This window comes from Myotis myotis, unplaced genomic scaffold (genome assembly GCF_014108235.1).
Source record: "Myotis myotis isolate mMyoMyo1 unplaced genomic scaffold, mMyoMyo1.p scaffold_m19_p_3, whole genome shotgun sequence".
Taxonomy (NCBI): Eukaryota; Metazoa; Chordata; class Mammalia; order Chiroptera; family Vespertilionidae; genus Myotis; species Myotis myotis.
Window position 1 is genome coordinate 169,189,593 of NW_023416335.1, and position 17,267 is coordinate 169,206,859.

The 17,267-nt window shown below is 43.4% G+C and overlaps 1 protein-coding gene across 1 annotated transcript in view; it reads left to right on the forward strand.

Annotated features, from left to right (window-relative positions):
- ADAMTS20 (ADAM metallopeptidase with thrombospondin type 1 motif 20) overlaps positions 1-17,267 on the forward strand; it is a 169,909-nt gene that overhangs the window by 44,420 nt on the left and 108,222 nt on the right. The window contains exons 4-6 of the mRNA XM_036301604.1: positions 3,618-3,871; positions 14,328-14,411; positions 15,176-15,300. Of these exons, the coding sequence (XP_036157497.1) occupies positions 3,618-3,871; positions 14,328-14,411; positions 15,176-15,300 (463 nt within the window). The remainder of the gene's footprint in view (positions 1-3,617; positions 3,872-14,327; positions 14,412-15,175; positions 15,301-17,267) is intronic.

Sequence of the window (17,267 nt, forward strand, 5' to 3'; positions counted from 1 at the left end):
ATGACGGCTGGCAGCCAGGCAGCTGGAAGCAAACATGAGGCTTGCTTGCTTCAGTGACGGAGGACTCCAATGTTTCCTGCCTGCCTTGCCGGCCTCTGAGCTTGCAGTTTTAAAACATTGTAACAAATATAGAAGCTAAACAAAACCCCAGAAACCTGCTTTCAGCCGGCCAGGATCTCAGAGCTGGAGTTGATACAGAGTTTCGATTATAGAACCTAAACAAACCAGATACCTGCTTTCAGCAGCAGAGGGCTCAGAGCTGGAGGCAGAGCTAAACCTGGCCCAGAATAAAAAAAGAAAAGGAAAAAAAGGAGCAGTTGGGAGCTTCAGTCGGCCTGAAAACAGCCCTCAGCCCCTCACCCAGGCTGGCCAGACACCCCAGTGGGAACCCCCACCCTGATCCAGGACACCCTGATCCAGGACACCCAAACCAGCCAGCTCCACCCATGCACCAGGCCTCTATTCTATATAGTAAAAGGGTAATATCCCTCCCAGCACAGGGATCAGTGGAGCCACAAGGCCTCCCGGCACCGGGATCAGCGTGACAGGGGGCAGCGCCCAAACCCCCTGATCGCCCTGTGGCTCTGTGTGTGACAGGGGGCAGGGCCACAACCTCCCTATCCACCCTGCTCTGTTTGTGACAGGGGAAGGTGCCCCAACCCCCTGATCAGCCCTGCTTTGTGCCTGATAGGGGGGAGCTCCCCAACCCCCTGATCGCCCTGCGGCTCTGTGTGTGACACGGTGTGGCGCCTCAACCCCCTTATCGGCACTGCTCTGTGTGTGACAGAGTGCAGCACCCCAACCCCCCCCTCCCCCCACGGGCCCTGCTCTGTGTGTGTGATGGGGTAGAGCCATAACCTCCCCATTGGCCCTGCCCTGAATGTGACAGTGGCGGTGCCCCAACCCCCTGATCTGCCCTGCTCTGTGGGTGATAGAGGGCGGCACCCCAACCCCCTGATCCGCCCTGCCCTGAGTGTGACAGGGGGCGGTGCCCCAACTCCCCTATCGGCCCTACTCTGTGAGTGACGGGGGGAGCTCCTCAACCCCATGATCGGCCCTGCTCTGTGCATGACAAGGGGGAGCTCCCCAACCCCTTGATTGACCCTGCTCTGTGCGTGACAGGGTACGGAGCCCCAACCCCCCTGATGAGCCCTGCTCTGTGTGTGACAGGGGGCAGCACCCCAACCCCCTGATTGGCCCTGCTCTGTGCATGACAGGGTATGGAGCCCCAACCCCCCTGATGAGCCCTGCTCTGTGTGTGACAGGGAGCAGCACCCCAACCCCCTGATTGGCCCTGCTCTGACAGGTGGTGGCGCCGCAACCTCCCCATCGACCCTGCCTTGAGTGGACAGGGGGCGATGCCCCAACCCCCTAATCGGCCCTACCCTGAGCGTGACTGAGGGTGGCATTGCAACCTCCCAATCTGCCCTGCTCTGTGCATGACAGGGGGCGTTGTCCCAACTCCCCAATCGACCCTGCTCTGAGCCCGACCAGGGGCTGCACCTAGGGATTGGGGCCTGCCCTCTGCCACCTGGGAGCAGGCCTAAGCCAGCAGGGCGTTATCTCCCGAGGGGTCCCAGACTGCGAGAGGGCACAGGCCGGGCTGAGGAACGCCCCCTTCCCCCCCCCCGAGTGCACAAATTTTTGTGCACCGGGCCTCTAGTCCTATATAATAAAAGGGTAATATGCAAACTGACCCTAACAGCAGAATGACTGGTCAGTATGACACACACTGACCACCAGGGGGCAGATGTTCAATGCAGGAGCTGCCCCCTGGTAGTCAGTGCGCTCCCACAGGGGGAACTCTGCTCAGCCACAATACTGGCTGACGGCTGCCAGCACAGCGGTGGTGGTGGGAGCCTCTCCCGCCTCCTCAGTAGACCTAAGGGTGTCAGACTGCAGCTAGGCCTGCTCCCTGCTGGCAAGTGGATATCCCCCGAGGGCTGCCGGGCTGCCAGAGGGATGTCTGATTGCCAGCTTAAGCCCAGTTCCCCGAGGAGTGGGCCTAAGCCAGCAAGTGGTCATCTCCCAAGGGGTCCCAGACTGCGAGAGGTCACAGGCCAGGCTGAGGGGACCCCCCACCCCCAACCCCCCGAGTGCACAAATTTTTGTGCACTGGGCCTCTAGTAGTCATATTTGCATCCATATGGTCTTATATTTATGTCCAATTCTTATAGAAAAACTAAGTCTTGATTGGTTTGTTCATTATTTGGTTTATGAAGTATCTAGGACCTTTTGTTTCTTCTTACCTGATTTCTTTGGCTCATTTTTCTTTTCTTTTTTTTTTTTTTTTTAATATATTTTATTGATTTTTTACAGAGAGGAAGGGAGAGGGATAGAGAGTTAGAAACATCGATGAGAGAGAAACATCGATCAGCTGCCTCCTGCACACTCCCCCACTGGGGATGTGCCCGCAACCAAGGTACATGCCATTGACCGGAATCGAACCTGGGACCCTTAAGTCCGCAGGCCGATGCTCTAGCCACTGAGCCAAACCGGGTAGGGCTGGCTCATTTTTCTGTTCAAAATCCTTCACCAAACAAGTGTTAGTAAATTAGCAGAGGAAAATAAGAAAGGAGAGGTGAGTACAGGAACAAATTGAAGAAGGAAAATAGGACAAGCACCCGTTCTGCCTATGACTTTTTCCATTAGCACAAATAATCAAGAATTAGAAATGGCTTCTATAAATGCATAGGACTTAAAAGTGGTTGCTATAATAATCTCCAGTGTTCAATAATTTAAATGCTCTATTTATTATAAGTAAATATAAAGTAATCAGGTATTTTATACAATCAAGTTTTATAAAATTTATGTCAACATTTGATTTTCTGGTTTTGAAAAGCTATCTATTGTTATGTGGTTGATTTTCTATTATATTTGGTGCTTTTAACATATTGTATCACAAAAGTTTGTTTTCTGTATTTTATGTCATTTTATCCTACAAAGTGTGATTGTCGTGTTGTGAGACTTAATGCCATTGATAAATTGAGGGCCCATTTACCTACTGAGAAACACATAGGGACTCCTTGATTTACTTTTATTTTCTATCCCGTGGTTAATATTTTTAAAAATATTCATTAATTAAATTGATTGGGGTGACATTGGTCAATATGAACATATAGGTTTCAGGTGTGGGTTTCTATGTTATAAGATCTGTATATTGCACTGTGTACCCATCACCCAAAATCAAATCTCCCGTGACCTTATATTAACCCCTCTTCCGCCCTTTCCTCTGGCTACCACCACACTGCTGTTTGTGTTCATGAATATCCCACATATGAGTGAAATCATATAGTTCTTAGCTTTTTCTGACTGAGTCAGTTCACTTAGGATAATGTTCTCAAAATATTTTTGAATACTCATAGCTTTAGATAAGTTTAAATAACAGTCACAGTTTTCGTAGTGCAATCTATGAAAAATCTGAACATTTTTTACTGTGAGTAGTAATGCTCATGATAATGCTGTAGAACATTGTTTTAAATAGTAAGTTATGTCCTTTTATTGTTTCACGTTGGAAGCAAATGTGTAAGTATTACATATTTTTTGACTATTTTATTTTGTGCCATATTTTAGTTGCATAACTTAATGACTGCACATTATATTCTTTTTCCCCCCAGAAAGTCAAATAAAGAAAACCAGTTTACCTTTTCATAACTACAGCAACATAAATGAAGATCTTAACATGGAAGTAGTTTTAGGACACCCTTCAAAAAATGTGTCACTGGAAAATGAAAAAAGTCAATTACATTCCAGGAAAAAACGTTTTTTGTCATATCCAAGATACGTGGAGGTTATGGTGACAGCTGACGCTAAAATGGTTCATCATCACGGGCCGAATTTGCAGCACTATGTACTGACTCTGATATCAATTGTAAGTACACTGAAGTCTCTTCTGTTTCCTAAAATGTTTGATGTAATATTTTCTCACATTTGATTTTTAAAGTTTTCCCAAACAAATTGTACCTATGTTTAAGGAAAAAATAATTAGTAAAATTTAGTTTACTTGTATAGCAAGTATCCCATTCTGTTAATTGGATGGCTTTCTAAAACATAAAATTCTTTGAAGCTACTAGTACTTATAGAAAATGCTTGATTTACTTTATCACATGAATGGCTTCTGCCCCCTAGTGACTGGGAATATCTTTTGCCCTTGAAATTGGAATTTTAAAAATTTTACTCTATTTTTGCACAGAGGGGAGGGTATGTTATTTTTACTACTGACACATTGGCCAAATCAGAAATTAGAATACATGACATTTTAAAAGGGCAGGCTATTACTAATAGAGCAGCTTTAGCAAATTTGAGATGTAAGACCATGGTAGCTATAAGAATCCCGTATCTAATGTTAATATCTCTGTTGTGCTGTGGTGGTGCCCAAATTCTAATACCAGTGAAGATACCATTTCTGTGTCAGTGGCATCACTCTGTATCATACATATGTACACACATACATGTATATATATACATACATCTCTCTCTCTCTCTCTCTCTCTCTCTCTCTCTCTCTCTATATATATATATATATATATATATATATATATACATACATATATGCACATATCCACTGTTTAAGACATTTTTAGGTTTAGGCCTGCTATTTTGGAGTGATTATTAAAAGCACCCCCTTTTCATGCTCATGAGTATCCTGGCTTAGTTGATGACTTATATGGTCAGTTATTTATACAGATTCAGGGTATTCGAACATATCTCATAGCTGGAAATACCTTTATTCACGTATAGGAAATTTAGGCCCACTTGGTTGAAAAGATTTGTCCAGAACATATTTGTAGGCCATTGTCAGTTTCTCTTTGCTAGAAATATCCAATTAAGTTCATTTTGACTTAAAGATCATAAGACCCAATTATTTTTCTTACATATAACGTGTTATCTTAAATTCTTATAAGTGCTAAGTATAGATGGTCTATGTTGCCTAAATACAATATCTGGTACAAAATGGGCACTCAATAAAAAATTATTGAAAAAAACATGAATGAATAGGTAATTAAAATAATGCATTCCCCCCCCCCCCAACAATGCATCTCTTTATATATAAAAAGCTAAGTGATCAACTGTATGACCATACAACCAACTGGCCGGCCGGTACATAAGGGGGCACACTGGCAATTTAAAAATAAACATTGATGCCCTTGACCGATTTGGCTCAGTGGATAGAGCATCGAACTGCAGACTCAAGGGTCCCAGGTTCGATTCTGGTCAAGGGCATGTACCTTGGTTGCGGGCACATCCCCAGTGGGGGCCGTGCAGGAGGCAGCTGATTGATGTTTCTCTCTCATTGATGTTTCTAGCTCTCTATCCCTCTCCCTTCCTCTCTGCAAAAAAATCAATAAAATATATTTTTAAAAAAATAAACATTGACTTGTGCATGCGCGATACATATAAAGCTCTCACTGACACCAATCACATGTGTGTGTTTTGATCTGTCATTGTCGATCGTGAATATGGTTGTTTCTGTTGACATTCAACATGAACCACATAGCAATTTATTTATCAACTGTCTGACTGACTGGCTGGTACATACATATATGATGTGCACTGGCAATCTATATATATAAAAGGCTAATATGCTAAGTGTTTGTCCGACTGGTCACTATGACGCGCACTGACCATCAGGGGGCAGACACTCAATGCAAGAGCTGCCGTGATGCTCACTGGCCATTTACAGAGAAATGGCACTGTGGACCTGGTGCCGACAAAACAACACTTAGCTTCCCCCAAGGGGGACACAGGCCCCTCCACCACCCCAGAGCAACTGCCCACCAAATCATAGCTGATGCTGCCAAGACCCCATGGCGCAAAATGCAGCCCACAGCCCAGCCCAGCCTGGAAACGGTGGCTGTGGGTGCCGCGTAATGACCTCAAGTAGCAATGCCCGGATTCCTCTCCCTATCCACTGGCCATTTAACCATAAATGGCACTGCGGACCTGGCACCCACAAAGTGACACTCAGGTTCCCCCAAGTGGGACACAGGCCATGTCATCACCCCAGAGTGACACCCCACCAAATTGCAGCAGACGCTGCCAAGACCCATGGCGCAAAATGTGGCACTCAGCCCAGCCCAGAAACTGGTTGTGGGCGCCAGGTAATGATGTTGTATAGCAATACTCTGCTTCCTCTCCCTAGCAACTAGCCTCCTTGGAGTTTCTTCAGCCCAAGAACACGACTGGCTTTATAGCCAGGTGGAAACATTTTACACTTTAACCAAATGTCTGTGAAGCATTTTCCCATGCCTCATCTCCTTTGATCCTCACAGAAGTCCTGGAGTAGGTAGATAGGAGACTTGATGAAATTCTGTTTTCTTTTCATTAGCCAGAAAAGGGAGATTTAGAAAGCTTAGAAACTTGACCCAACTGAAAAGAAGTAAGAAATGGTGGACCTTGAAAATGACTTCTGGTTTTCTCACTGTGCAGAATATAGTCAAACACTGCTGCAGTTAAATATTTTACCCTTTGTTCTCCCTGTGTGATCTACAATAATAATCTGCTTTGTGTTGATATTTAAAGCTGTATTGCTGACAATTACCTGAAAGAGAAGTTAGAGTGCTTCACTGGGCTGGAAAAAGTTTAGCTACATCAGAAAGCAGGTCTAATTAAGCAAGTTTATTCTATATGTGTGTGTGTGTGTGTGTGTATATATATATATATATATATATATATATATATATATATATATATATATATATATATATATCCTATCTAATAAAAGAGAAACATGGTAATTAGTGTACGTCCGCTACCCTTCCCATTGGCTAATCAGCGAGATATGCAAATTAACTGCCAGCCAAGATGGCGGCCGGCAGCCAGGCAGCTTGAACCTAACATGAGGATTGCTTGCTTCAGTGAAGGAGGAAACCAACGTTCCCCGCCTGCCTTGCTGGCCTCTGAGCTTGCAGTTTGAAACATAGTTACAAATAGAGAAGCTAAACAAAACCCCAGAAACCTGCTTTCAGCCCTCTGGGATCTCAGAGCTGGAGTTGATACAGTGTTTCGATTATAGAGCCCAAACAAACCAGATACCTGCTTTCAGCAGCCGTGGCCTCAGAGCTGGAGCAAGAGCTAAAGCTGGCCCAGAATAAAAAAGAAAAGAAAAAAAGGAGCAGTTGGGAGCTTCAGTCACCCGCCAGCCTGAAAACAGCCCTCAGCCCCTCACCCAGACTGGCCAGACACCCCAGTGGGGACTCCCACCCTGATCAAGGACACCCTTCAGGGCAAACCAGCCGGCCCCCACCCGTGCACCAGGCCTCAATCCTAAATAGTAAAAGGGTAATATGCCTCCCAGCACCGGGATCAGCGGAGCCACGAGGCCTCCCAGCACCAGGATCAGCAGAGCTGAGAGGCCTCCCGGCACCAGGATCAGTGTGACAGGGGGCAGTGCCCAAACCCCCTGATCGCTCTGCGGCTCTGTGTGTGACGGGGGCGGGGCCAAAACCTCCCTATCCACCCTGCTCTGTTTGTGACAGGGTGCGGTGCCCCAACCCCCTGATCGGCCCTGCTCTGTGTGACAGGGTGTGGCGCACCAACCCCCGCTCCACGGGTCTTGCTCTGTGTGTGATGGGGTAGAGCCATAACCTCCCCATCAGCCCTGCCCTGAGTGTGACAGTGGTGGCACCCCAGCCCTCTGATCGGCCCTGCTATGTGGGTGATAGAGGGCGGTGCCCTAACCCCCTGATCTGCCCTGCTCTGTGCGTGACAGGGGGGAGATCCCCAACTCCCTGATGGGCCCTGCTCTGTGCGTGACAGGGTACCGAGCCCCAGCCCCCCGATGGTCCCTGCTCTGTGTGTGACAGGGTACGAAGCCCCAGCCCTCCTGATGGGCCCTGCTCTGTGCGTGACAGGGTATGGAGCCCCAACCCCCTGATGGACCCTGCTCTGTGCGTGACGGGGTGGCGCTGCAACCTCCCCATCGACCCTGCCTTGAGTGTGACAGGGGGCGGTGCCCCAACTCCCCATTCGGCCTTACCCTGAGCGTGACTGAGGGTGGCATCACAACCTCCCAATCCGCCCTGCTCTGTGCATGACACAGGGTGGCACCCCAACTCCCCAATCAGCCCTGCTCTGATCCCGACCAGGGGCTGCACCTAGGGATTGGGCCTGCCCTCTGCCACCTGGGAGCAGGCCTAAGTCAGCAGGTCGTTATCTCCTGATGGGTCCCAGACTTCGAGAGGGCCCAGGCCGGGCTGAGGGACCCTCCCCCCCCTCCCCCGAGTGCACAAATTTTTGTGCACCGGGCCTCTAGTGTATATATAAAAGGCTTAGTTGACTTGCGCATGCGCAATACATATAAGGCTCTCTCTGGCACCAATTGCACATGTGTGTGTTTCGATCTGTCATTGTCGATTGTGAATTTGGTTGACACTTCTATTATAGAGAAAGGGTGAATAGCGATATTAAAATATTTCTCATGATTTCCTTTTAATGTGCACGAATTTATGCACTGGGTTAGTAGTTTAAAAATAAATGTTGACTCTCCCATGTGTGGTACATATAAAGCTTTGCTGTTGCCAATTGCATGCGTGTTTTAAGTTTATACTACTTGAGGCCTGGTACACGGATTTGTGCACTGGTGGGGTCCCTCGGCCTGTTTTGTGCTCTCTCGCAATCCAGGACCCCTCAGGAGATGTCGAAGAAACAGTTTTGGCCCAATTTCCACAGGCCAGGCTGAATCCGTGCACCGGGCCTCTAGTATGCATATAAGATGCATATAATCTCTTGGTTAATCTCTTCCCATCCTCCCGCCTTCCCACCTCCCTGAGAGTCATCAGTCTGTTCCATGTTTCCATGCCTGTGCGTTGAGTGTCTTCCCCCTGGTGGTCATTGTGAATCATAGCTACTGGTCGGTCAGCTGGTTGCTTAGGCTTTTATATACCAGTATATAGATATTATATATACTATTTTGACATAATTTTTGCAGTAATGTAATTACCACATGAATCTTTCTTCTAATTAATTTCCTTTCAATGTGCATGAACCCATGCACTGGGCCACTAGTGTGACATTATAATAGACAAAATAGATGATTCAAAATGATTTTCTGAAATTTATATAATACAGACATCTACTTTTTTTGCTTAATTGAATTTAATTTTTAAAATGACAACAGAACTGTACATAAAATTTTATCCTGATGACACTTACTTTTACTTCTGAATCTGAAGTAATTATCTAGATATGTAATTATCTAGGTGTATAATTATCTAAATGTGGGTGTGGCATGTTCATTATGAAGGGTTCTAATGAGAAAAGTGACATGGAAGATGTCAATTGATATGTAGAAAATTGCATCAATTTTATGGAACACTGGGATAAACTTTGCCATTTTAAATATTTAAAGGAAATGATAATCATTAAGAAAATTAGGGAGGAGGTAGTGATACTGAAGGAAAATACTAGATTTTGTAAAAACAGCTGGTTTTGAAGCATGTTAAATGACATATAACTCCAATATCAGTGCTTTGGAAATGCTAACTAGAAGTATACAAACACAAGAGTAATTTTGGAATAGCTATATGCAGTTTTGGTGATAATGCCATATTCTAAAAGTTATATTATCTGTATTCTTAAAAATATATGTTTTATTGATTTAGAAAGAGAGGCAGGAGAGAGAGAGAAAGATCAATCGGCTGCCTCCTGCACGCCCCCCACTGGGGATCAAGGGGCAACCCGGGCATGTGCCCTGACTGAAGACCTTTGGTGCATGGGGCAACCCTCAACCAGCTTAGCCATACCGGCCAGGGCTTATTATCTGTATTTTACATTAAAAATCAATTAATATAATTACTGTTTAGACGATATTGTGGCATCCCTTCAGGTAATTGAAGTTGTCCATGGCTGAAGTTATCCATGGGAGTTTTTACTTTTCATTATTTTCTTAATCCTCACCGAAAAACATGCTTTTATTGATTCTAAAGAGATAGGAAGAGGGAGAGAGAGAGAAACATCAATGTGAGAGGGAAACATTAATTGGTTGCCTCCCACATATACCCAAACTCTGGATCAAGCCTGCCACCTAGGTATGTGTCCTGATTGGGAATTGAACCCACTTGCAGGATGACGCTACAACCAACTGAGCCATACTGGCCAGGGCATCCATGGGAGTTTTAAAGCCAGAGTTTACCAAGGGCAAAAGCAGACCTTTTGACTTCATGGAAAATATATCTGATTCTGGGATTGCTTGAAGCAACAGACCAATGCATGCACAGGTCATTTCCTAGAGTTTTAGTCCCATTAGGAGGGAAGCCAATAACAATTGGAGACAAGATGTTTGTAGACAAGGTCAGCTGGTTTGTATTCATTCACAGGGGCATAGATACTGCAGCAGGATTGAGGAAGAGGGCAGCATTCCAAATATGGAAGGGGTAGCAGAAAAAGTTTAGGAGGGTAAATCTTTCTTTTGAGATAGTTTGAGTTTTTTATATGCTTTTTTTTCCTCCTCAGAGGTCAAATTTCAGGTGACTTCTAAATTACCTGGGTTTAGTGTTGTTGTTTCTTCTCTTTCATTGAAATAATGTTCAGTAAGGATACAAGAAAGTCAGCAGGCTTTAGGGCTTTGCACATACATGGCTCTTTTATTAGTGAAAAACTAGGATCACATAAATATTTGTAGATGTAAACAAAGATGAAAGGAAACTTGTAGAAAAAGTGACACTTGTTTTTCCTGGGACTTTCTTAGTTGTAGTGTTAAAAGTTTTATGTCCCTGGGAGCCCCTCAGTCCTGGGCAAACGGGGACAGCTGGTGAACTATGGAGAGATTGCAAAATGTAGTCCAACTTGTTATGTCTCCACTTGTGAAGTCCATTTCCAAAATTGTTCTAGAGCAGTGGTTCTCAACCTGTGGGTCATGACCCCTTTGGGGGTCGAGTGACCCTTTCACAGGGGTTGCCTAAATACATCCTGCATATCAGATATTTACATTACAATTCATAACAGTAGCAAAATTAAAGTTATGAAGTAGCAACGAAAATAATTTTATGGTTGGGGGTCACCACAACATGAGGAACTGTATTAAAGGGTCACGGCATTGGGAAGGTTGGGAACCACTGCTCTAGAGAGTTCAGAGAGATGTTGTCTCCACCTAAGTGCCCCCAGATGCCTGCAGTTGAGGCAGGGGCCAATTCAAGTTTTACATATTTTGTCCTAATTTATAAGAAGACATTAACTGACTGAATTTATTCAAACATAATCAGGATATTAGTAATGTTCTTGGTCATAGTAATTTAGGGGAAAAAACACACAAGAAAATGTGATTTAAACTTGGAATATGATTGAGAGCCATTTAAAATTCAAAGTGATGAAAAAGAGTAGTTATGTGTTGAGCTCCATGTATAAGGAGGAAATTGCCAAATACTTTCAGCATTGCGCTAATGGATTATAATTTAAAGAGATTATCTATCCTTACCCATCCTGCACACAGTCAAGAATAGTGCTATCTTAACGTTTTTCTTTGCTTTCAACAATTTGACAAAATGTCTGAGAGCAGTGATATAGGAATAATCTGTGTGATTTTATTCACTTTTTAGAATGGTGTACTCATGTTGTAAAAATAAGTTAGTGATCTCTAAGGGTTTTGGAATTAACATTAAAATTAGCTGGGAAGAGCACAATTGTGGTGTATAGTATACCTAATGAAATAAGTGGTTTAAATGAGCAGAGATATTCAATTATTTGCTATTCCAAAGTTCCTTTCCTTATAGAATTTAGGTGACAGTATCACATTAAAATGGCATTTACATATGCATTATTAAATCACCAAAGTATGTATAAACTAAGGCAATTACTTTCTTCAACAGATTGATTTTGATATTCAATGACTTACTATTTAACAAACCTTGAAAACATTTATGTCAGAAGCCTCCATACTCCATTGTACTTACAAAGGATTGACTTTACAATATTCACCTTATTATAGATTTGATGTAAATTGAAGGAGCATCATGTGATATTCAGGAATCAACCCTACTTATTAGAACATTGTTACTGTTATTTAGAGTCATTTATCAGCTAAAACCCCGCACCTGCTCGATCCCCGATCCTGGTCAGGATAGGTGCCAGAGGCAACCAATACTGTCAGAACACTGGGAATATGTTTTCACATTCCACCCAGGAGGCTGGTCACCTTTCAATAAAGATGCAGCATGTGTTTCCTTCTGAAACTGAAAAATTTTTGTGGTTATATATTTTATAGCTAATATTCTAACATCCAGGTTGTCATTTGTAGTCAACATATTTGGGCAATGAGTAGAGAAAGAAGCCATTTCGATACTTCAGAGTCTTCAGTTCTGTTCTCTGGAGTACTGTGAATGGAAGATTCCTTGTGACATAGAAGTCTTCACAACCATTTTATTTTTAGGTGTGGGTGGGAGAGGGAGGAAGCCTTTGTGCACACCTTTGAGGTGCACTGTTAACCTAGTAATGTGACTTATAAAAGCATATACTTTTAAACTTACAGAATTAAAGCATAACTCTGAAGTCACAAATATGGGTCTACTCTGCTATCTATACTAGATATATTTTTATTTATTTTTAAATTAAATCTTTATTGTTGAAAGTATTACATATGTCCATCTTTTCTCCCCATTGACCTCTACTAGCCTGCTCTGTCCCCGGGCCTTCACCACCCTATTGTCTGTGTCCACAGGTTATGCATATATGTCTACAAGTCCTTTGGTTGATCTCTTCCCACCCACCTACCCTCCCCACCTTCACTCTGAGGTTTGACAGTCTGTTCAATTCTTCTATGTCTTTGGATCTATTTTGTTCATCAGTTTTTGTTCATTAGATTCCACATGAGTGAGACCATGTGGTACTTGTCTTTCTCTGACTGGCTTACTTTGCTATATTTTTAATAGTTGCATGTAAAAATGAACATTTATCAATTCAGCTATAGATTTCCACAGCTCCCATTTTAAAGGGAGCAATACTGCAGGGCTAACAGACCTCCTTGAAAACACCAACCATCTGACTGGCCCCATCTTAACATGCTCTCAAACCCACTGGGGTAACCACCACTCTTGCCAAAAAATGCCACCCCCCAAAGCCAAAGGTCTCACTTCAGGGAGAGATGACAAACCTGTGTTTGTGGCTGCAGCACTAAAACAGTAGGAAAGGTGCTGGAATGCATAAGTCCATGCTGAGCTCACACTGTTGGCATCTCTGGAGATGGTGTGACTCTTGTTCAGGTAGTGTCCCGTGTGGCATTGGAAGCCACAGAAGCAGTTAGGTTATTCATTATGCTGATGGAGTGAGGGCTCCACTACCTGTACTTCTAGCAAATTGTATTCTCCACAAGATCAGTGACCATGTCTTCTAGCCAACAAAGCCGGGAGTAGATGCTGAATATTTATTAAATAATGGAGGGAAGTAATACTTCCTGAAGCAACTGCTACCTTGGTTTGGGCAGTGGTTTTCTGGAGACAGTGTCAGAATCAATTTTTATTGCACAGGAGGTCCAGGTCCATAGAGTTATGTCATTAAAGGAATACAAAGCAGAGGCATAGGCCATGGAAGACACTCCTACTGCAGTGGTAACCTCTATGATGGCTCCAAGGAGAGGATATGAATTAGTGAATTGGATAGCACCTTGATTGTGAATCACAAACTGAGCCCATGCAGAGTGCATCATAGGCTGTGTTCTTCAATTTTGAATAATTAGAACCAGATTGTGACCCATAACCTCTCCTACGGTTCTTTGTATGATTCTGGATGAATCAAGCTCCATGGATTCCAGTAGTGCTAATCATTAAAAATCATACGCTCAGAATTGGAAATATTCAACCATGGCAGAAGAAATCAGGTAAAAGAATAGGTGAAACTTACATATTTATTATGAAGTATCATGGCACATAGATTGTGTATTGTGATACAGAATGAAGTGAATTTCTTCCTGAATCATCCAGAACAGTATTTTCCAAGCTCTGATGCATGTTCAAATCTTGTTAAAATTCAGATTTTCCATTCATTAGTCCAGGGTGAGGCCTGAGGTTTTGTATTTCTTATTCGCTCTAAGTGATATGGATGCTGCTGATTTAGGGACCAATCTCAGTAGCAAGGATTAGGATACTGGTTCTCAAAGTTGGCTTCATGTTGGAATCATTAAAAATAAATGCTGAGGAATTCTATGAGATATTGATAACTGAGTCTCATCCCTAGAGATTCTTAGTTGTGAAGGGGTGTGGCCTGAGTGTCAGAATTTGTGAAAAGCACCCAATATGCAGCTAAGTTGGAGAGTTGATGCTCTTGGATTGGTTTCAGTTTACTTTTGAAAAGAAATATTCATTTTAGACATTTAATACTATGTATCTTTTTCCTTGCAGGTTGCAGCAATCTACAAGGACTCAAGTATTGGAAATCTTATAAACATAGTTATTGTAAAATTAATTGTAATTCATAATGAACAGGTAAGAAACAATTCTAAAATTAGTAATCTTAGTTGTAGTAGGCTCCTAGCATAAATATATATAGATTACAAAACTCATTAGAAATGATGAGATAATTTAACAATTTATGTTTTAAAAACTTATTTGAAGTGAGATTAACTTTTCCTGTTGTGATGCAAATAAAATGTAATAATAGCAGAGGGAATAAGAAAAGTTAATAAACAAAAAAATTAAGCTTAAAAGCAACCATGTATTCACTTTTATAATCCTACTAGAGGCCGGGTGCATGGGATTCGTACACCGGTGGGGGCGTGGCCCGAGTGGATCTGCTTGCTGTGGGAGCACTGCTCATCCTGGTCAGCCAAGCGGTGCTCCCACTGTGGGAGCACACTGACCACCAGGGGGCAGCTCCTGTGTTGAGCGTCTGACCTCTGGTGGTCAGTGCACATCATAGTGACTGGTCAACTGGTCATTCTGCCATTAGGTCGCTGGGCTTGTACTATAGAGGATAGGATTTTTGAAGGATTTAGAATATGGTAGTTTTTAGAAGGTAATGTTTTGATCCTAAATACTGGATGTTATATTGAGAAGGTCCAATTAGATTCTGCTTTGATCACTCTATTTTAAGTATTGTCAACATATGTTTGAATACCAGGAAAAGATACTGCTACCTCATTTGCCTATTAAAATGTTTTTTGATATATTGCATGGATGCTGACAGGCTTTGAGGGAAAAGAGGCCATGAATATTTTGCATAATACTAGTTTGCATATTCTTTTGCACAGGAAGGACCAGTCATCAGTTTTAATGCAGCTACAACATTACGTAACTTTTGTTTGTGGCAACAAACTCAGAATGTTCTTGATGATGCTCACCCTTCCCACCACGATACTGCTGTTCTTATCACAAGGTACAGTTTCAGAAATATAACACTTCTAACTGCAATTGCTTATCCTTTTTCTCCTGCATGCTCACTGGCACTTCTTGTTATCTTAATTCTTTATCAATGATATACAGCAGTATCCTGTGAGAACTTGTATTACAAAAGGTGTTACTGAACGAAAGCATTCTTCTCTTCTTTCAGACTAGTACACGAGGTTATTCCTTAGGAAATTAGCAATGTTAGGTTATTAAGCAATGGTATGACCTAAACAAAATAATCACCTTATTCTATTAGTGGCAGAAGAGAATTAGGAAAATGTAGAAATTAATTTAGGGCACTGAGAACAGGTTTAGTTCATTTCCCATTTGATCTTTCAAGTCACTTGGAAAGGAGAGCTTTTGAATTTATTTGCTTGTCCAATCAAAGTGATCCTTTTACTTAAAAAAAATTGGTTCCTTGTTTTGATGCTCAGTGCATGTCTTAATTACTAGGCTGCTTTTGCTGGGGTGTTTCTCAAACTTACTTACTTCTGTGGAAAAAAGATTCTGCTATTATAAAGTGATGATCCATTTTCAAGCACCACTACCCATTGTTAATTCACACCTTTGTTTCAGCAACTCTGATGGCACCAGAATATTTACATCCCAGGTCTGTTGGGTGTTTTTTTGTTGGTTGGTTGTTCAAAGGAAAGAAATCTCTCATTTGAGGATCAGATTTGTAGAAACCTCACCTTTTAGAACCTTAAGAGGTACTAGTAATTGGAGACATATAGTCCATGTGCTTTATATCTTTGCAAAACTAAAGCAGAATTAACTTAATTTTATACACAGTAGGCTATTATCAGTCCATCGTACTGCCCTGGATTAAAGTTCAGAGGCCAAGCAACAAAGACTGTAGATAACGTCTTAAACATGGCATAGAGAAAGGGCTATAAGAGAAGACCATCAGGAAAGAGATAAGGGAACTTTTCAGTTAAATGGCTAGGGACTAAGGTCACATCTGAGAAGATCATTATTTTGTAGTAGAGAATAAGTGCTGAGGCTCATAATGATATTGAGACATCAAGGAGAGAGTGAATTATCCTATCTAATAAAAGACAAAAAGGGTAATTAACCATAACTCCGCTACGCTTCCCATTGGCTAATCAGGGCAATATGCAAATTAACTGCCAATAAAGATGGTGGCCGGCAGCCATGCAGCTGAAGCGAGGAGGAGGCTTGCTTGCTCCAGTGATGGAGGAAGCCAAGGTTCCCCGCCTGCCGTGGCCCAGCTCTGAGCTCCGGAAGCAACAAAGTTTAAATTATAGAAGCTAAACAAACCTCAGATACCTGCTTTCAGCCGGCCGCGGCCTCAGAGCTGGGAGCGCCAGTAACGGCAACAATGTTTCAATTATAGAAGGTAAATAAATCCCAGAATAAAAAAAATAAGGGAGAGGCTGGGAGCTTCAGTCGCCCGCCAGCCTGAAAACGGCCCTCAGCCCCTCACCCAGACTGGCCAGGCACCCCAGTGGGGACCCCCACCCTAAAGGGGGTGTGGCCAGGCTGAAAACAACCATCATCCCCTCATCCAGGCTGGCCAGGCACCCAAGCGGGACCCCCACCCTGATCCGGGACCCCCTCAAGGCAAACCAGTTGGCCCCCACCGTGCACCAGGCCTGTATCCTATATAGTAAAAGGGTAATATGCAAACTGACCTTAACAGCAGAAAGACTGGGAATGACAGGTCACTATGACACACACTGACCACCAGGGGGCAGACGCTCAATGCAGGAGCTGCCCCCTGGTGGTCAGTGAGCTCCCACATGGAGGAGCTCTGCTCAGCCACAAGCCAGGCTGATGACTGCCAGTACAGTGGTGGTGGTGGGAGCCTCTCCTGCCTCCTCAGCAGCGCTAAGGATGTCCTACTGCAGCTTAGGTCTGCTCCCTGCTGGCATGTGGACATCCCCCGAGGGCTGCTGGGCTGCCAGAGGGATGTCTTATTGCCATCTTAGGCCC